Source organism: Glandiceps talaboti, chromosome 20 (assembly GCF_964340395.1).
Source record: "Glandiceps talaboti chromosome 20, keGlaTala1.1, whole genome shotgun sequence".
NCBI lineage: Eukaryota > Metazoa > Hemichordata > Enteropneusta > Spengelidae > Glandiceps > Glandiceps talaboti.
In genome coordinates this window covers 8,444,133-8,466,005 of record NC_135568.1, presented here as the reverse complement: position 1 = coordinate 8,466,005, position 21,873 = coordinate 8,444,133, and the positions used below count along the sequence as shown (strand labels likewise).

At 34.2% G+C, this 21,873-nt stretch overlaps 1 protein-coding gene across 10 annotated transcripts in view; it reads right to left on the bottom strand.

The window, feature by feature from the left end:
- Positions 1 to 416: 416 nt before the first annotated feature.
- LOC144450412 (thioredoxin domain-containing protein 3 homolog) overlaps positions 417 to 21,873 on the bottom strand; it is a 33,780-nt gene continuing 12,323 nt past the window's right edge. For 2 of the 10 annotated variants that reach the window (XM_078141000.1, XM_078141001.1), the window contains exons 14-27: positions 18,908 to 19,052; positions 16,749 to 16,987; positions 16,082 to 16,138; positions 15,088 to 15,162; positions 13,911 to 13,976; positions 12,686 to 12,742; positions 10,588 to 10,863; positions 5,856 to 5,894; positions 5,675 to 5,731; positions 4,832 to 4,885; positions 4,038 to 4,085; positions 2,944 to 2,997; positions 1,431 to 1,472; positions 417 to 634 (exon numbers count right to left, since the gene is read on the bottom strand). In XM_078141000.1, coding sequence (XP_077997126.1) covers positions 561 to 634; positions 1,431 to 1,472; positions 2,944 to 2,997; positions 4,038 to 4,085; positions 4,832 to 4,885; positions 5,675 to 5,731; positions 5,856 to 5,894; positions 10,588 to 10,863; positions 12,686 to 12,742; positions 13,911 to 13,976; positions 15,088 to 15,162; positions 16,082 to 16,138; positions 16,749 to 16,987; positions 18,908 to 19,052 — 1,283 coding nt within the window. In that variant the 3' untranslated portion in view covers positions 417 to 560. The remainder of the gene's footprint in view (positions 635 to 1,430; positions 1,473 to 2,943; positions 2,998 to 4,037; positions 4,086 to 4,831; positions 4,886 to 5,674; positions 5,732 to 5,855; positions 5,895 to 10,587; positions 10,864 to 12,685; positions 12,743 to 13,910; positions 13,977 to 15,087; positions 15,163 to 16,081; positions 16,139 to 16,748; positions 16,988 to 18,907; positions 19,053 to 21,873) is intronic. The other 8 variants (XM_078141002.1, XM_078141003.1, XM_078141004.1 and 5 more) reach the window with 8 other exon arrangements.

Genomic DNA, 21,873 nt, shown 5'->3' with positions numbered 1-21,873 from the left:
AACAATTTCAATAGAAATTGTGATGATGTACAAGGTACCAGTGAAATGCAACATTACACTTAGCATAAATGGCAAAAAATATTACAAAATCCCTTATTATCTATCACTTTTTTTTCGTTTTTCAATTCTTACATACAGCATCTAAGTTGTGAATAGAATGTACTTTGTAAAAAATAGGCAGGCAGTGTTAGTGCCTTGTGTTATTTTTTTATTTATTTTTTATTTTCCTTTGTGAAATTAAGTAATACACACAACAAATTACTTTATTATTTATTGTATACAAATAGAAATAACTATAGACCAAAAAAAAATTCATATTTTATACACAAAATCAATGTATCTTTTTACAGAATTCAAAGTTATCAATCAACAAATGTGAAAGGAATTTGTCTGTGCCTGAAGAAAGCACAATTGGACGGCTTCCACAAACCCAATACATGTAAATACATAACACATATATAATCAGTTGTGGTACAATGATTTCAACACAGTGAAAAAGTTCCATCAAGTAAAATCCAATATTTACAGAGAAGGGGTCAAAGGTCACACATGTCTTTAATTTATGCGTCAGTTGTTCCTTGATCTCCCCCTTCAACGTCCTGTTTGTGTTCTTCATCTTCTTTCTTTTCTTCTCCTAAAAATAAAACCATGACAACAAAATATGAGATCATTATCACAAATGGTTTCCTCCAGGTATTCTAACCATATCTACAATACACATGCTGCAATGTGGGCAGCAGTTGTAGTAACATGACCTAACTTATGGATTTCATATGTCATATGGTAGTAGTGATATGGTGAATGATTCTAGGACATTTTGTTTACCTAAAATGCATGTGTGCCTAACTTATCCACATGTATGTATGTGTGTGTGTGTGTGTGTGTGTGTGTGTGTGTGATTGTGTACATACATACATATGTACATACGTATGAACATATATATGTAGTGACATGAATGTATGTATGTACATGTACATATGTAGGTATGTATGTATGTATGTACAGTACATATGTTTGACATGTGGCATGCGTAATGCCTGTCAGACTGTCCTCATTGAAATTAGTGGGAATGCCCATCAGTTTTTTCATTTTATAACATTACTCAAAACCCAGTTACATAAGCAACAACTACAGGTGACTATATCTAACACTAAGTGCATGTTTATTTTATGTTTATGCACAATAACCTCCAGCTAACTACTACCACCTCCAAAAATCATTACCATTAACATGTAACTAACCCTAACCATCACCACAACAACCATCAATGTACAAACTACATGCAAGTACCACCAGTTGAACTACATGTACCAATAAGAGTGCTATTACCACCACTACATGTACAACCAGGAATCCCTTTACAACAGTGACTAAACCTAAGGCATAGGTGTCATTGTTAGTTTATTTTTTTGAATGAAGTTTCATGTCACCTTCTGCTGGTGGTTCATCACCCTCAGCAACAGCTGTCCATCCTAAAGTAATCATTTAAAACTATCATCAGCATCACAAAGTACAGAATCCAATACTGAACTAAATAAATTATACTTAATTTGCTGAAACAATACACTAAATACTAGACTACATAACACCTTAGAATGTCCAATTGGACGATATTTGAGAGTATAATGAATATAGAAATCTAGAGACACTTATTGTGCATATGATAACAAATAGGACCCTTTACCAATGAAAATCATATATTGACATGATCATGCAGTTTACATTGCAATGTAAGGTAAGTGAATGAACTCAAAGTGATAGAATGATTGAAATGAAATGGCAATCAATAATCTGACATATATATGATTGTTAAACGTAAATACCAATGTGTTCAACCAAGTGTCTATGTTCTAATGTCTGTGTAGATTTTTATGCCACTGGTTAAAACATAGTGTATATGATAATCTAATTTGTAAAATTGTGTGGTGTGGTCACAAATGTGTATCTTATACTGTACATGTCAAAGGGTATTATAATTGTCAGCTATTATGATATCAAAGTGTTCACTATTCATGTAGTAAATAATGTATACATGCAAAAATTGACATTACACTAATAAACAGTTACATGCTGAAATTAATGATGTGATAAATGGAAACCAAATGAGTGAACTTAGTGAAGTGACACGGGTTAACATAATGTGTTAGCTGGAACTGGTGAGAATGCATGCTGAAACTATAACATTATTGTATGGGATGGGGAGTTACTACCAAACCAGAAAGACTATAGTTTTAATGATGTGGCACCACCATGTTTTCACATCTCCATTTTTTTTTTTGAATGAATCACAGGAACAAAATACATGCACTGATAGTGCACAGGCACATCAAATGTTATATTTATCTTGCTGTGAACACAAATAAAGTTTTGTGTTTGAATCTTGTGTTTGTTTTATCATTAGTAATTCAGTATGAAAACAGCTTGAATCTGTAAATTCTAACAAAAAACGTTGCTTGAGATGTAAAAAAACATCATGCTGCCAGATTGGTACACTCTAGTCACTATGGTTTGGTAGTATAACAATGGATGACTGTGTTTGCAATGTTACAGTGAACAGGTCTGTGACTGGGTTTCATACAGTTTAAATACACCTATACACATACATACATACATACATACATACATACATACACATACATACACACACACACATACATACATACATACATACATACATACATACATACATACATACATATATACATACATACATACATACATACATATATACATACATACATACATACATACATACATACATACATACATACATACATGATTGTCAATGTGTGTGAAATGATTTGAGTTGACGTAACATGTATGTTAGCTGGAATGAATGGATGAATTAATGACAACTGGAATGGTAATAATGTTATTATATGAGGGGGTATGAAATGAAACTGTGATAATGCATGCACTGTATTTATCTACTCCTCTCAGCACCTTCTGGTTTATCTTCTTCTTTTTGTTCTTCACCTGCAGCCTCTGCTGGCGCTTCTGAAAACACAATTATTAACATTTAACACCCTATTTTGAAACACACACTGTTGTTGTTAATATTTACTACCATAGTCTAATATGTTGTTATCAGCTCTGTTTAAATCTAATAACATTATCTAGAACACAGTACAATTGTTACATCAGTGAAGTTCAAAACCACGGTCAAATACAAAACACAACATTCAAAACATAATTTCATACATTGTGTTTATGACAAGGTAATTTTTGTCATAATAGTAAGTACACCTAGTGGGAAAGTTTTACTCTTTGTTTATTAATACCTCTTATCTCCTTACTGTTACATATCATCCCCTGCACGTTTCCATTTCATTTTGATCCTTTAATACCATGAACTGGGGCTCCATTTAGCTTTTGTTGTTTGGCCATATGGATGAGCAGTGTATTTATTTTGGATTTTTAATTTATAAAACAATTTTATCATGGCTCCCTACTTGAAAAATCAATGTGAAACAACATAGACCAAGTCTGTGTTTGTAACTCAATACATTGCAAAAAGCTAAAAAATGTGTAAAAAGTTTGTTATTGTAAGTACAAAAAGCACAATAACAAACATTTTACACATTTGTTATGCTTTTTCAATTTATTGAGTTACGAAAACGGACCTGGTCTATGTTGTTTCACATTGATTCTTCAGTAGGAAGCCATAATAAAATTGTTTATAAATTAAAAATCCAAAATAAATACACTGATCATCCATATGGCCAATTTTAGAGTTAAATTATCTGTTTTTGTATGATTTGGTGTTGAAATCATGTGTACATACATTTTCAAATGGAGTTTGTATGATAGCCATGTGGTAAATAGTTTGAATCGAGCTGAGCAGAGTATTATATGTAATAGTAAAAGAAGTTGTCATTTAGTGGGGAAGTAAGAACTACGTGAAACATGTTTTGACCTTAGTTTCATAATTTAGTGGGAAACACGGTTGCAGCATCACTGCACACAGTAAGAGTCAGTCTATGTGAAATGTCAATTCTGTTAATGGTCACTTGATAAGACAGAGTGAGTATACTCACCCTCTTTCTTTTCTTCTTCAGCTTCCCCTTCTGCTGGTTTCTCTGCTTCTAATAAAGAACACACACCACATGAAGATGTCAACAACGGAATAATTCAACTGAGAAATCAATCATTGATTGTAATAGTATACAAAAAAGCTAATGGTGATGCCAACAACATAATACTTCAAAAGAGAATACCCTGGTTGACTGTAAAAGTATGAAAATTGGGTAATAGATGGAAACACCACATGGTGATGTTCACAACAAGAAAAACAACAAACAAACCCTCAATTGTGTGAATAATATACAGTTGTAATCATCTTAAAAGCAAATAAATTTAAATCAGTTATCTATTTGAGCTTCCATGGATTGATATAGTGTTGATGAAGTGTAAGATGAATATGTCACTGCTTTGTCATTCAGTATGTACTGGCCTTTTCCAATATAATACCTAATATTTGGGATTGAATCATGGAAGCTAGTACCTGTAAATGAAGCCTGTAGAGAATGTACAATAAACTAAAAGTCTATCATTTTAACATAACACAATTCCTTTCAACTGCACTAAGATAATATGCTAATCATGGATAAGATTAAGTTATAGATTTATCAAACAGATCTCCTACAAATTATCTCAGAAATAATTAGCTGCGATTGCAGTTACTTCTCTGTAAAGTGTAAGACATATAACATGAAACATTAACAAGAAATTTATAATACGGTGTATTTAGACAGGTTGTTATGGTGACTGTGATCAAGTGTTACTATGATAACTATGACCACAAGATGTCATGCAGTGCACAATGGCTCACCATCTTGTTTTTCTCCCTCCTCCTCCTCCTCTGCAGGCTTTTCATCTGGTTCAGCTAATATGCAAATGGTTAATGAAAATTACCATATAATATATAAATGTACTTCATTAAAAGCAATGTAAAAACACTGTATCTCACTACGAAGGAAGTTTTGGGTTATAAACATGCACATGTTACAAGAAATTGAGGAATAACACACACAGACAGACAGACAGACAGACAGACAGACAGACAGATGACATAGACAGCATGATAATGTAAGATGAACAGGATGGAAGTACACCGGCATGCATCACCATGCTTGTAGGAATCAACTGACACTAATGATGGAAGGGAAGTAATGATGGTTAATAATCTACCACTACATGGTGGTACATGGAAATCTGACCTCTGACCTGACTATACCATGTATCCTTAGATCACACCACAAGGACATAATTCCATATGAGGAAATTAAGACACCCAAGATGCACACCCTCTACCCTGAGAAGCATGCAACAATCTGAAACTTGCAGTCAATTGAGAATGACTTTCATAAAAAGTATTGTAGCAATATTTAAATGCTTATTATTTTTTCATCAAATGTTATGAATTTACATTTCTCATCAAAATGTACATATGAAATGAAATGACAATTTTTCAAACATAGAAAGAAATTTTTCAAATCCCTTTTTTTAAATGAACAACTGAATGTAAATATTTACAAACAAATCAATTTTGTTTTGGAATTTTATCTTGTAGGAAATCATGAGGATGAGATTATGAAAGCATCACACTGGCAACTCTGCAAATTTCCCCTTCAACCAATAGTACATTCTTATATAATGCTCTGCATGTTCTCACCCTCCTTGCTACTTTCATCTTGCTGTTCACCATCCTCGGCTGTCTCTGCTTGTTCCCCTAGTAATGGATGCAAAGATGGTATTAAAATGACAAAATCGATACCAAAATAGTAAACACAGAATCAAGCATCTAAGTACTCTATGTCGAACAGCATGCAGGCACAAAAGACAGACATTCTCACCCTGCACTGTCTCCTCTGCTTGGCTTTCACTGTCATTGCCTTGAGAAAAAGAAATATATATGAATTAATAACAAATAAATGACATACAGTTACAAAGAATCTCACATGAAACAATCCATAGAAAGACACAGATGTGAAGAATAGTCGTACAGATGAAAAACAGAAGACAGTTTGGATAATAGCAACAAAAGACAATCAAGTTCTGTTAAGTGTGAACTGCAGATGAAAATTGACTGGGGTGAGCTTTAGGAGGGGTTTGCAATACATATTAAGTTAAGCACAGTGACGAGCTCTTTTAGTTGCACGGAGCTGGAAAAGATTAATCTGGGGATGGGGTTGTTACTAAGTACATGGCATATATGTTAAGTCAACATGCATTTATACTGATGTAGTTTCTATTCAAAACACATGACTGCCAGTAGGATATGATACTGACATTGGCATGACATTTCACTTGGATACAATACCAACAGACATGATATTCCAGTAGGACACAATACAAACACTGATAACATTCCAGTGGGACACATTACCAACACTGACGTGACATCCCATCAGGATATCAAAACATTGGGATATCAAAATGTAATCAGACAACTTCACTTGACAAATGATGACATGTTGTTTATGGATTGCAAGACAGAGGATTACACCCATTTGTTTACTGTCATAACATATGAACATATCTACACCTCTTTGTTTGCTGCTATTACAAGACAAGCACCAACACAAAAATGCTGTTAGACCACTACACATGCAGAAAGCAGGTACATGTATCCTTGTCAATCCACAGCCAATTCTACAATGAGTTCATTAATCTTAGGATTACATACACTGAAAGACTACAAATAGACCCAACACAACTGGGATGCTGTCACTGTCAGTGTAAAACCACACAACATTACTTCACTAGTAAAGCTGGACTATTGAAAATAAATTTTTCAAAACCATCACCGTGGTTACATTACTTGTATGCTGATCTTTCGCCCTATAAGACATAATTAAATTATCTACATTCTATACTTGTACTTTGTGTCATGTTATTTTCGTTATGAATTCTAAATTATAATTAATGTAAAAATAATAATTTTTTGATGAGTTACTACAATTAAAATATGTTATTTTGTTTTACAGTCTTCACTTCTGTACAAAGGTAATTATTACAAATTTCAAAAAGTTGAATGTCAGCAAACATTGATATATTAAAGTTACACAATCATAAACAAAATCTCCTGGGTTGTTACAGACAATCTTGGACCACATGTACACATCAGTTCATACATCATCTTGAAAGTACCTTCTGCTTCATTCTCATCAACACCTCCCTCCTCCTCCTCCTCCTCTTGCTCATTTTTCTCCTGCTCCTCCCCATCATCATTATCATCATCAGCATTACCATCATCAACATCGTGCATATCTTGTTCCTCCTGACTTTCCCCTCCCCCATTTTCCTCAACTTCATCATTGTCATCACTACTACCACTCTGTTCATTATCATCATCATCTTCTTCTCCCTGCTTCTCCTCAGATGAACTATCTGAAAGTTTGTAGAGTTCAGCTATAACATGGCAGGACTGGTTCACATGTATGAAAGTAGGACCCAACATTTAGACATTAAATTGCAATACCACAAATAGCTTATGTCTACTATTGTCAGCTTACAACATTTCCTTTCATTGTAAATACATAATGGGAAGGGTGGGGGTTGGCTTCGCTAAGCAGAACCTGTTCAAAACACGGAGCTTGTTCAAACAAAAGCACTGGGCCCTTGCCTAGGCTAGGGCTGAAACATAAGCACTGGGCCCTTGCCTAAACAATGGCTCAGTATGGTATGTAGGCCAATGATAGGGTAACTACAGTCTGGACAGGATGTGGAGCAAACAGTATAATAATATTCAGGAAACCCTATTTGTTTCCTTTCAGTCAGAAATCTGGTTTTATATAGAAACAGTATTCCCTTTCTACTACATTCTCTTTGAGATGTTTAAATTTTTATCATATATTTACAAAGAGTATTCCAATACCACAGTAAATGGAATGATTATGAAAGATCTTGCCAATTAAACAATTTTACAATTAAAAAAATTATAGAAATTATATTTTTGTTAACTGTAGGCCAAATCAAATACTATTTACTTTCAACACACTTTGCATATTTTCAATCAAGTGACAGTAACTGACCAGAAGTATTGAAGCTGATGGTTATATCAATTGGATTAGGAGAATGTACTGTAGCTATTAAACCTAGGCCAATTGTACATGTAAATTTTGTACATCCATTGATACGTATTTATATACAAGACACTATTCAGAACCCACAAACTACACCTGTTACATAATACCTAATATTCATAATTACTACATTGTGAATTATGACATTACTGCATGCTTACATCACAATTATGACAGTGTTACATTGTACACATAATGTACTCAAAGTCAAAATATTTCAATTGTTAAATTAGAACATGACTACTGTTGACATCGTTTTCATGCTGGATCTATTATTACATTATGGACATTTATTGTTTCATGCTAGCTGTATTTGTAGAACATTGTTGCATGCTAGCATTATCATTACATTGTAGACTTTTGCGCAACAATGTTGCATGCCAGCTTGTTTTGCTTGTATTACATTGTCACATGCTAGCTATATTGTTACATTGTAGACATTTGTAAAACAGTATTGCATGCTTGCTTTGTTTGAATTACATTGTTGCATATCTACGCTACTGCTACATTTTTTTGTACATTGTGAACATTTGTTATAATAATAATTAGATGCACACTATTGCATGTTCCATTATTACATTGTAGACACTTATGCTACCTTTTTTCATGCTCTACCATTACATTGTTGACAGAATTACATTGTTGCATGCTAGTTGTAAGAATATTACAACTACCTTCTTCAAAACTAGCTTTCTCATAATCATCATTGTCAGATACATCATTCCCACCCTTCTCCTCCTCCTCCTCCTCATTATCATCATTCTTCTCTCCTCCTTCTTTACTCATCTCTTCTTCCCCATTAGCGCTAATTTCATCATGTTTTGAGTTCGACTCCTCTCCCTGTTTATCATCTGCCTTTGTTTCTATTCCTTCTGAAATCACGATAGCAATTCTTCCTTTCCATTATGGTTGCTTTCATGAGCCAGATTTCAGACAACTTACATGTAATAACTAATTTGTTACATGTATTTGTATTGCTAATGCAGCAGATGTTACAACTGGGTACATCAGGAATGGAGCTGGGGTATAACTAGGTAGATCAGGGATGGAGCTGGGGTATCAATTGGGTAGACCAGGGATGGATCTGGGGTACAACCGGGGAAATCATAGGAAACCATATCTAATATCAACTGCGATATATGCCCGATAACTTTTACAAAAACTATACCAGTGGTGAAAGGATGCCATCATGAACTAATTCATGAACTGATTGTGTTTGCTTTGGGCAGACAGCTAGACAAGGGCCACATCACAAAGATCAGTTGATTATATAGGGATTACAGGGAAACACTTAAAATAGTTTCAAAATAGGTAAGCATCAGTGTTGAAGATAGAACACATTACTACTATGCAGGGGAAGATTTACTCAGTGCGAGGCAAGTTGTGATTGGAAATTTCAAGTATAGTAAAACAGAGTTTATCCAGGAAATCATAGAACAAAGTACTTGAAAGAGAAATCTATAATGAACTAAAAACAGGATAAAAGTTAGTAGAAAGGTATAGTAAGATAAACCAAATTATATTTATATATATCATGTGAACATATTGGACCTAAATTATGAAAAATATTTCAAAAATAGTGCAATTCAAATGCTGTTGAATCACTGATCATATCACATACTAGGGTTAATACCAAGTGCAATCAGGCAAGTGACTGTTTTACCACTGCGCATGTGACTGTTTGCCATCATGCACATGACAGTTTGCCATTGTGCATGTGACTCTTTGCTATCACTGCATCAGGTATACAGTGTGCTTTTTAACATGCATGCAACTACTGGCGTGTGACTTTACCAGCACACATGTGACATACTGTTTGCAGTCATTTATATGACTGTTTGCCAACATGCATGTGACTGCTTACCACCACACACATGACTGTTTGCCATTCCACGTGACTCTTTGCCACCAGGTATGTGACAATGTACTTTCTAACATGCATGCAGTATACTGGTATGCACTGTTTTGTTTTATTGGTAATGGAGTGCTTAAGAGTTGTTGATGAACTGTGATGGCTACAAGCCATGCAAATAAACCTGCCACTGCATGCATTCTAAACCTAGAAAAGAAATACTCCATGAAATGAAAGGCTAAATGAATGCTGCAATAAAGTAGGGATAAAGTGCTGCAAACCAAAACAAAGTGTGACATGCACTAAACAGCGACTATCTAACTCTCAGCCATGCATACTGGTGTCTAGTATTTCAAGGCATCAAACCATGTACCATATAAAGGCTTGGATATCTCATTGTTTTCATCTCATCTGAGACAAAGGTAATTGACGCTAAAGATGATTATTAATAATTTGTGCCTTGCAGCATGCAACTTGATATGACAATATGTGCCAAGCAGCACTTGTTATACACCCAGTATAAGTCCTGCAACTGTAAATACTCTGTGGGATAGTATTTACTACACAGACCTGTTTTATCATTTCACCTTCAGCCCTGCTTAGTCCAGGTTGTCATATCTGACGGCTTTGATGAACTAAATTGCTTACCTTCACCGTCTTCTTTCTTCTCTTCACTTTCACCACCTCCTTCTGCAGTCTCAGCTGCTGGTGCAGCATCTTCACCTTCACCCTCAGCCTTCTCACCCTCTGCTGCTTCACCCTCAGCCTTCTCACCCTCAGCTGCCTCAGCTGCTTCCCCTTCAGCTGCCTCAGCTGCCTCCCCTTCAGCTGCTTCTCCTTCAGCAGCTTCACCTTCAGCTGCCTCCTCTGCTGGCTTATCACCTTCAGCTTCTCCTTCCCCTTCTGCTGGTGCTGCTCCTTCTTCTGCAAAATAGTGGACAGATGCTTTAACTCACCACATATATTTAGTATATGTATATTCATTATATTATTGATTATGGTGCCAAGTGACACAAATCATGGGGAACAAGAAGGGTAATATATAGTTGGTATATTTTCAATTTAGAGAATCTGATGTTTTGAAGTTAGGGAATGTGGCAAGAAAGTCAGGAAATGGTCCAACAAGATGACAAAATGATATGTATAACATATTATATGATAATCAATGGAGTTTTCAAATCTGAGAGTTTGACTTGTGTGATTTAGCATGTCATGTTTCTCTAGAATGCAAGGACAGAAACATGAACCTTTCTATGGTAATACACATGATTGTCTTCAGGTCAGATTGTAAACGTGACAGTACAAATGTATGAACCCTTAATATAATTCACAACTCTAGACTTTGTAATTCACACCAGTAATCGATTAGTACAGAACTATACGTGTGGGCTCATTAATGATGTCACTCTCTCTACACCATATAGTCAAATGGCTTTCTTTTGCATGACATTCCTTCTTACCACCCAACATCAGTAGTTTAATGCTGTTGGAGTGTTTATATAAGCATGATAACGTTATGGCATTCTCATGTGACTTACTTTAAAAATGGAAGTTGAGTTTGTAAAACTGAACAAAGTAACCAATGACAACCTCCTGTCTGTGTGAAATGGTAACTGCTGACATGTGATGCTCACCTTTTCCTCAGCAGATTTAGCTAGACTTTGGGTAGAGTTTGCCCATTTGATGTGGACAGAATGAGATTACAGACAAGCCAACACATATAGTTCTACACTACCAATCAATTTACCATGACATAACATCACACATGGTTTCCATAGTGGTCTGAGCTTTCATGTACATGATTGAAACTACATGATGTGATATTAGTATTAGTATGGCTAATTCCTACATTCTACTCTTAATCAGCCGTTATGTGTTTAGCAAGTATTAATTATAACAATACATAGTAATGAACAAAGTGTGTTAATAAATGCCTACATGTATGTTGGCCTCAAATGTGACTGGCCAGCTTTGAATTTGATGTAAATAAACTGCCAACGATAGCAACACGTCTACAATAGTACACTGTAGCAATGCATTCATTTCACGTCTATAGCTATATACTTCAGAGGCACATTTCTCTATAGCTGTACACTATAGCAAAACATGTCTATAGCTGTACTATACCAACACATTTACAATGTATGTTAACAGCTGTACATTATAGCAACACATACATGTCTACAGCTGTAAACTGTGGAAACACATTTATGTCTACTACTGTATGTACATTATAGCAATACGTTTATGTCTATTGCTGTATGTACATTATAGCAATACGTTTATGTCTATAGCTGTACACTATGCAATATGTTTATGTCTACTAGCTGTAGACTATGGCAACACATATGTCTATAGCTGTACACTTTATGTCAATAGCTCTAGACTATGGCAACACATATGTCTATATAGCTGTAGACTTTTATGTCTATAGCTGTAGACAATAGCAATACATTCATTCTACAGCTGTAGACAATAGCAATACATTCATTCTACAGCTGTACACTATAGCAATACATTCATTCTACAGTTGTACACTATAGCAATACATTTATTTCTATTGCTGTAGACTTTAGCAACTCATTTATTTCTATGGCTGCAGAGGCTGGTGCTTATTTTCATTTAGCCCTAATACTACTGTGGCTATGTGACTACTAGTACTACATTTCTATATTACAGTGACTAGGTCTGCATCTAGGACATCTCATAACAGAGACATCACATAGTAGTGCACATTATAAATCACCTTCAGCAGGTTGTTCTGTAGCTTTATCTTCATCACCGTCAGCCAATGCTCCCCATCCTGGGTTAAGAGTTGATAAGATCGATGTTCAAGATCAAGGTCAGTTTTTAAAAAGAAAGCTCATTCTAAAAGTATTGATCTACTTTTTTGTGCATTACTTCAAAAGTATGGGAGTAAATTGTTATTTGACCTTGAATATGAAGGTCAATGCCATGGGTCAGTGTCTTATCAGAAAGGTTATCTCTGATAGTGGTGTAGACAATTAAATGGTGACCCTAAAAACAAAACTTCCAAGGTTATTTTGTAAATTTCATTTTGATCTTGACGATGAAGGTCAAGGTCAAAAGTCAGTGTCTGCATCGAAAGCTGACCTCTAATTGCTGTGGGTGCCAACACTTGAGCAGTGTCTCCAGGTTTAACATATCCAGATTTATTAAGCAATTTGTTATTTGACCTTGACTCCTAGACAAGGCAGCTATGTTGAAATTTGTTATCCTAATCTCTCATACCAAGACAACTCTCTTTGAGTTGTCATCACCAAGACAGCTCTCTTAGATTTGTTGTCATAGTTTAACCACACCTTAATCAGAATGAATTCATGCTTGCAGAATCTTTAAGAGAGTATGTCGTTGATCATTTCCACATTGGTGGCACACTTCTTCATCTTTATGCCATCAATGGTAATGTCATGTAAGATGAAAACCCTCCAGTGTTCTCCACATACTAGCTCATATACATTTAATACCCAAAGTAAGAACAGTATTCTAATTTCATGTTTTACAAGTAAGCGCTGGGGGACTTTCTGAAAGAACTGAAAATAGTAATTACAAATGAAAAGATGATGTCTGTTCAAAAATGAGAGGGATTCAATTAGGAAATGGGCCAATTGTAATAATTACTTTAATTAAAAGCAAATCATTATGTTGTATTGCACACTGTGGTATGAACTATAGGGTGAGAGTTAAACATGATAGCTTTACAACATTTCACAATATTGCCATGAATAGACATAGGAATGACTCAATTATTAGCAATGAATACATAGTTGTATTCAAGCTAGGGGTGAATTTTGGCAATAATCAAAGGGTAAGGATATGGAAAGGGGTATGTATAGACCCTTAATATAAACATAATATGTACCACGGGCCATGGTGGACATGGTTTTTTTACATATAAAATTAAATGTACTATATTATATACTATCTGATATTTTCACAATATACCCCACCTTCTGGTTTCTCTTCTTCTTCTGGAGCTCCTGCCTCCCCATCTTCCTCTTTCTTCTCTTCTTTGACTGTAAGAGTGTTGACAGGTATTTAAAAGGTTAGATCCCTAAACTCTTGTAATGCAGAAGAACTGAAGTGATAATAGCTGAACTTTAAATTTGTCTGTATATCTTGGCTTTCAGATGTCAAAATTAATGTATTCTTGTCAAAATTTAGGGAAAGGACTCCAAATTGTTTTTTGTAAGTTTATCACCCCAGATCAATTATACTGATTTTTTAGTTAAGCAATTGATGATAATATTTTCGAATATTTTACTCTGACATTCTTTAACAAATATTGAAATTACACAAAATGAATGAAATACAATTTTAAGACAAAAATGTCTGAAATGATAGCATTTGAAATGAAGAATTGATTGTCATGCACATGTCTATGAATTAACTCCCCTATTAAAATAATAGTGAGTCAGGCTTTAAATTACAGTGTTGTGGGGGCAAACAAACTTTGTTGTTTTTATGACATGCAATTCATGTATTTTTCACCATTACACAATACATTACAATACAATACAATACAATACATTAAACTACAATACATTACAATAGAATACAATAGAATAGAATAGAATAGAATAGAATACAATACAATACAATACAATACGATACCACACAACAAAACACAACACAACAAATGAGACAGCAGGTCATGCAAAGACCCAGACATATTTACAATGTAGCATGCAATGTAATATCTGACACAGTGACAGTGGTGCCCTTAACCAAGTACATATGGAATCTGCTGTGAGGAGAGAGAGGTAAGGAATGCTGTAATATGAAATGACAGTCCATCTATGGTCAAAAAACCTTGGTTGTAATATAGCTGAACCTGACTAAGTCACATGTGATGAGGTCCATGCAATGAGCATAACGATAGAGGGTTGTGAACTTAGCAAGGAGAGATCAAATGTCATAATGATTGACTATCTTGCTAAGTAAACAATGTTACAGTTATCAATGGTCAGTAGCTATATTTGGTAGGTGTTTGACCATATATGGCAATAGTGTTGACATGGAAATAGTGTTGACATTAGCATCGCCTCCACCAATGGGAATGAAGCCATGAGTAATATGAGAAAAATGATTGGACAATGATGTTTCAAATTATGCAATCAATTCAACCTTCTTCTTCATCCTCATCTGGTTTCTCATCATCTCCTTCTGCCATTTCTCCCTCCTCCTGTGAACCTGTTTCCTCTTTAAAAAGCAAATTAATACACAATCAAAAAGTCTGCCTACAAGAAAGAGTGCTGTTAGAAGAATTGCAGAGTTGTATGTTACCAAAGCAGCAGGAATAAATGAGAGACTGACATCTAGTAATATGAGTGGCCATGCTCAACAGCAGTTCTAGACTTTGCAAGGTAAAATGTATGTATGTATCTTAGCAAAGTTAGAAACTGAAGAAATCAATAAACATAGGCAGATGTTTAATAAGTTTGTTAAAAGTTTAAAGGTACAACATTCCTGTCCATAACATGGATATTTTTTTTTAAAATCTCAAGCAGTATTTTCTTTGTTAAAAAATGATAATTGCAATACTGTGAAATGTTCTTCATTTCTTGCCATTACAAAATATGGGGTTTTGAAAGAGTGTGTTGCTAGAGGCCTTGGCATGTTGTCATCTACTTTATGATCTGGACAGGGTCAGTTTGATATGTCCATCTACTTTATTGTCTGGACAGGATGGATGGTCATGACTGCATATGAGAAATTAGACAGAATTTTGACAGTTAAATTATAAGAAACAGTGAAAAAAATTGAAGTCCATGATGCTAACATTCTTTAGTGTGAATTGCATGCAATAAAGTTTCAAGCTAATTCCATGATATTGCAAAATAAGAATTGCTGTGCCACTCTGTATTTTTGCAGGTAACATTTTAAGTGGTATTAAATTTTACATAAAACTGAATGTAATGATAAACTTGTAGAATACTTCAATAATGAAAATTTGCCTTGCCATCTGATAAATCACTAAAAGTACATTTTACGACATGGACTACAATGTTTTCACACTTTCCATGATCATATGGCATAAGATAGCTTGAAGCATCAGTTTGCATGCATTACATTTGACAGCCATTTAGAGCAGAGTGTTGAAATCAAAATAGATAACAACCTTCATCCTCATATTCTTCTTCTCCACCCTCATCCTCCTCATCATCTGCTTCCGCTCCTATGACAAGATAAATTTAACATTGACATCACACAACAAACATGTAGTGAATGCATGTACATGTAAGTCAAAGTTTGTAAGTAAAGGAGAGAGACTGTGAGTTATAAACAGTACCTACTGATTGTTTGATCTAGCATAGCTTCCTGAGAACAGACATACAGACATTACTTCAACATAGAAGTCAACAGACCAGAGGATGTCTCTATGCCAAGACATGTATGTACTCTTGTGTACATGTACACATTTATGTATGTATGTATGTGTGTGTATGTATGTATGTATGTATGTATGTATGTATGTATGTATGTATGTATGTATGTGTGTATGTGTGTGTATAAATTTCAAACCTTCAGCTGATCATTTGTGCGATGTTGAAAGGACATATTTATGTACAAGTGTGTTGTAGACGTACCATATTTTACAAGTTAAAGTGTCACAATATTTCCACTACATTTGTATATCATGTGTTATGTTGACATGACGTCACATCTGTTATGTTCGGTTAGTTATGTTTACACCTGTTATGTTCAGCAGTGTAATGTGAACATGAAAGTATGGTGCCTGTGCAAGGTTGAAACATTGCCTACTAGTAACATGATCTAAAGCTTACCTTTGATTGTACCATCTGGATTGAATTCTGCATCTGGGAAGAATTCCTTGATTTTGACAGTTGCCTGGTCTGGGGTTGTAACAGCATGGATGGCATTTTGTAGGATATCTTTGCCAAGCAAAGCTCGTAGTGATTCCGGTGCCTGTTCTTTCGCAACCTCAGGATCCACAGGTCCCATTATGTCCCTGAATCCTAATACAGCATCTTCTCTTGATAATACCATGACCATTGACGGCCCACTGTAATTACACCACTCACATCAAAACATACTCTCTCATACCAATAAGACGGTAACCTTACACACAAAGCACTCAACAACACCCATCACAATCATGAACTTTCCTACCATCAACACCAAGCAAGGATTACATTAAAAGGACACAAAAGTTCATTATCAATGGAAAAGTTCTAAAAGATGATAAATTATGTTTAAGAAAGGAAATTTGACAGACAGGAAAGAAAGAAGGTACAAGCAATTGCTAACAGTGAGTGATATTTAAACTAATATATTCGTTTCACCATATATAAACATTATGACAAGATATACAGTTCATGTTAAATACAGCTAAAACAGGATGTGTTCACAGGAAAAATGTACATATGTGTAACATATTTATACAAAAAAATGTATACTCATGATTGACAAATTGAGAGGTTGTTGTTTTACTTGCTAGATAAAGAATACCTTTCACTGTGAACACAGCAGGATTGTGATTGAGGGGAGGATTTTGTTTACATGAGTTCAACTTCATAGACTCTCCTTGATAACAATCATGCTGTGTTCAGTAGTAAAGATGTTGTTATTTATCAAGTGAAACAACAACCTAAAATTGCAAAATGATTGACTCTGATCGTAAATGTGTATGTTATGTACAGTCTTCTGGTAAACAGTTACTGATTTAGCTGTACTTTCCATGACTATTACACCATTAATACAATGCCAAGTTATACTGTGTTGGTTGTGCATGGGGACTAGAACAGGTAACTTTCAAATTTTACATATTTTTTAACTAAGTGCCCTGATGGAGTGCATAAAAATTGAACATTTGGACAGTTGAGACAAACATTTATGGGTAGTTACTTGTGAAAATTTCTATGAGTGGATTTATCACTAACAACTGATACTGTGATAGGTTACCGTTAAATGACCATTGAAAAAAAAAAAAAAAAACAATTTCAGTGCCTCAAAATAATGTTGGAAAATGGTGAATATTGCACAAAAACCTTTACTCCATAATACATGAAAAAATAAAACCCCACAACTGTGACTGGACATGAATAATAAAATAGTGCTTTTGTGTCATTATTTTTGTCAGGTGATCAAAATGTGACAAAAAGTAACTTAAAAGTGATGTGATATCTATGTGGGAATACAAACATTCAGTAATCGTGGTATTGACACACCCACCCGCTCAACGTACACAGAGTAACCTCAGTGGCCAGTGTATTATCAAGACAATATACAAAATTTATAATGAAGAAGACATGTGAAATCATACCTGTGTGGCAAAACTTTAAAACAGTAGTGTACAGAGCTATGAACACACTTTTAACTCTATGCCACACGAAACCAAGATCATTAAACACTGAGTTCAAAGTAAATTGTATACATAAGTGTTCAATCTAAGGGTTTTTTTTAGACTAATCAAATCATGGGGTATTTTGTAATTGTAACAGACAACTATGATAGTCATGGTAGTGTTGTCGCAGGCAAATTATAAGAAATTAGTGATAATTGATATGGAATATAAAATGTAATGCAGGGAGGGAAAAACAATCGCTGTAAGTTTGTAAACCTGTTCCTACCTACAAATATTTGGTTTTCATTTACTTACAAAGCTAACTGAGAATCTAAGTTTTTGCACATTTCTCTATACAGTAGATCATTGGGAAACAGGTCAATTTATGCTTAAGCAGAGCAAGTTGTTTAAGATGTGGATTATTGTTTTGACTTGTTAAGTTGCTCAGCACAGGAAATCATAAGTAACTGTTAGGGGCTTTCACTTGAGGACTTGAGAGAAGGGAGGGGGTTTGGAGTGATGATGTTTCATATCATGATGTGTTTACTTTACTTTGGACACAATGATTATCTTGGTTGTATAACATGTCCTAACGGACCACACTAAGTGGAAAGTTATCCACTAATTATTGTACAATACCTTGACATATGATCTGTAAGACTTTCATAAAATTCTTTGCCTTCGTGTTCTTTATAAAGTTGTTGTGCAAGTTCCTTTGTTAGCTGTGTTTCCTTAGATACGGCGATATTAAAACCTGCTTCCTTTATCCTTTCTAAGATGGCTTCTGTTTAGGTAGAATATACAAGATAGTGATGAGTATGTCACTAAGAAAGCGAACTTCAACAGAAATGTAAACTTAATAGACCCTTCAAGTAAATGATGCCCTCTATCAAACAAATCAGTGTTGTGCATAATGTACTTTCTGGTACAAAGTCTTGATTTACTAGATTATAAATTCTATAGTTTTAATGCAAAGAACCTGAATCAAGTTTGCCAAAAACGCCTGCTGAGGTACGAAACCTTTCAGAAATATACCTGTGAAATAGTCTGGCATTATGTACTAGATGACAAGAGTTCAGTATTTATGTTTCATGTGTGACCACTCCCCTCACCTCTCCATAAATTACCACAAGATGGCATACTTTATTGGAAAGGTATCTTTACCAATTTTCACATCACTAGAGGGCATGATTTACTGGAAAGGTCTCTTTGTCAATTTTCATTACAAATCAACTCTTTCACCATTCTGTCCCTGCATGAACTTACCTTGTTACTGTTATGTACTAACACGACAGAAGATTTGGTGAAGGAATCATTCTAAATAACACTACAGTTATAAAATTCTACACAGTTGCATTTTCACTACCAACTTTTCATAATTTACATTAACAATATACATAAATTGGAAAAAGTTGACCAATTTTACATTAACAGATTTAAAGACTGTAATATCATTTACATTTTTTCAGGCAATAAAGAGGAAGCTAAGAACAGAAAATGATATCACACATAGTCTACATCTAATAGGTACTAGCACTATACATAAACTAATAAATACAAATTCAACGATTTCTATATAATTTACATTCATAATCGTATGATTTTTCAACGATATTAATTTGTACTATCAGAATGTGTATACTGTCTGCTACAAAATAGATTACAAACTACGAACTGAAAGGTTGTATTCTAAGCCGAGATGAATTACAACACCAATTACATTGTAACATATGAATGTATAAAGAAACATAAATTGTGGTTTGTAAATGCTAAGATGATATACAACACAATGAAAGCTAAGGAACCAGTGAAATAATTATGCTGATACATCATTGGTAGGAATTTACACACAACTAAACACTTTGAAATAAATTTCATAATATATTGTATCATTCATAAGAGAGATACCAGTATATCTCAAATATTCTAACTCTATGTTAACTTTAAAAAAAATCTTTTGAGAGTTTTGTCTCAATAGAGTATAATTAATTAAACACAAAGTATGGGGTAAAAGTTTCAAAATGAAAATATTTAAAATAATATTAATGATGAAAAATGGTAAATTTATGAATTTAAATGAATAGCAAAGGTTAAGTAACAGCATGATATATGAGATGTATGCTTAGAATACAGCCTCTTTTAAAACAGAAAATATCACTTTATTCATCATGAAAAAAATATATTCTTATATGCATGCTGATTACATAAATATATATATAATATATATGTATATATATATATATATATATATATATATATATATATATATATATATATATATATATATATATATATATATATATATATATATATAATTATATATATATAATTATATATTACACCAATCAATTTCTCATTTTTTTCAAATCTATTGTTTTGACAAATTCATGATGTAAATCCTGAAATGTTTCAGTATGTATTTTCTAGGTATATATTGTTTATAAGACAAAGTAAACAGTTGGTTTTAAAGTTGATTGTTGACCCTATGACTCTTCTGAAAAAAAATTCTCCATCATGGTGCTTTCAGAAGTATTTATTTGTGTGTATAATTTATATAGAATTCCATGTAGGGTCTGTGGTATAATGTTATTAATTTCAGTCTTGGTACTTTCAAAATTTGTGTTTGTAATATACCTAGTACGCAATTCAATTTTCTGAGATGTTCACATCACTGCACACAGTGTGTATGATCTAAAGACCATATGTTTTAAAATAAGTCATGTCATGACTGGTGCAATTTTAGGAATACTACTTCTCAAAAACAGACACAGACAAGTGACAAGAAACTATGGGTGACATTTCACTACATGCATGGGACACACATAGCAACAAGAGACAAGATAACAAGATGCACACAGCACACAGAAGAGGTATTCCTGTGACAAGGAACAATTTACGACTAGGGGGTACTGGGTATTAGACTCAGAGGTAGACTAGGGGAGCTGGTTTCATGCAGCAACCATGAAGTTTTTGGGTCAGGAATCATGCAAGGAACTGAAAGAACAGCTATTGGAGAACAGGAACTGGATAATATGCCTTTTTATTTGAACAATTTGATTGATTTGTTGCAAGCAGATTAGACAGGCCATGGCTGTTATGGGGGGAATGGAGGGTCACTACAGCCAACAGAGTATGCTATCCTAGTCTATATTAACACTAAGTATACTATCATGACAGTCAATTGAGCTACACCCCCCCCCCATCTTTTTTTGAGCTGCCCCTTTTTGTCGTCACCTGGTTAGCAATGCCTAGGCCAACCTCACTTTTAACAGTGTGCCCTCTATGCCAATTTGACACAACACTGACAAACAGCCATTTCCTATGACACCCAAATTTGATGTTACCCTCCCTTACTATGTTGTGACTGACAAATAAACATATTATCCATCATTATGACTAAATAAAACAATTTTTCATTACAGAGTATACCCAAAAGTCAGAAAGTTTAAATAAATTTACGCTATGTACATTTTGTTTTGAACTTTATGCATTGAATGTAATACAGTAACAATTTGTTTCACAACCATGTGTAGTACATTCAAATTTTTATACCATAGCAGTATAGACACTTTTCTTTTCATTCCTGTCCCATTTAGTCAATAGAT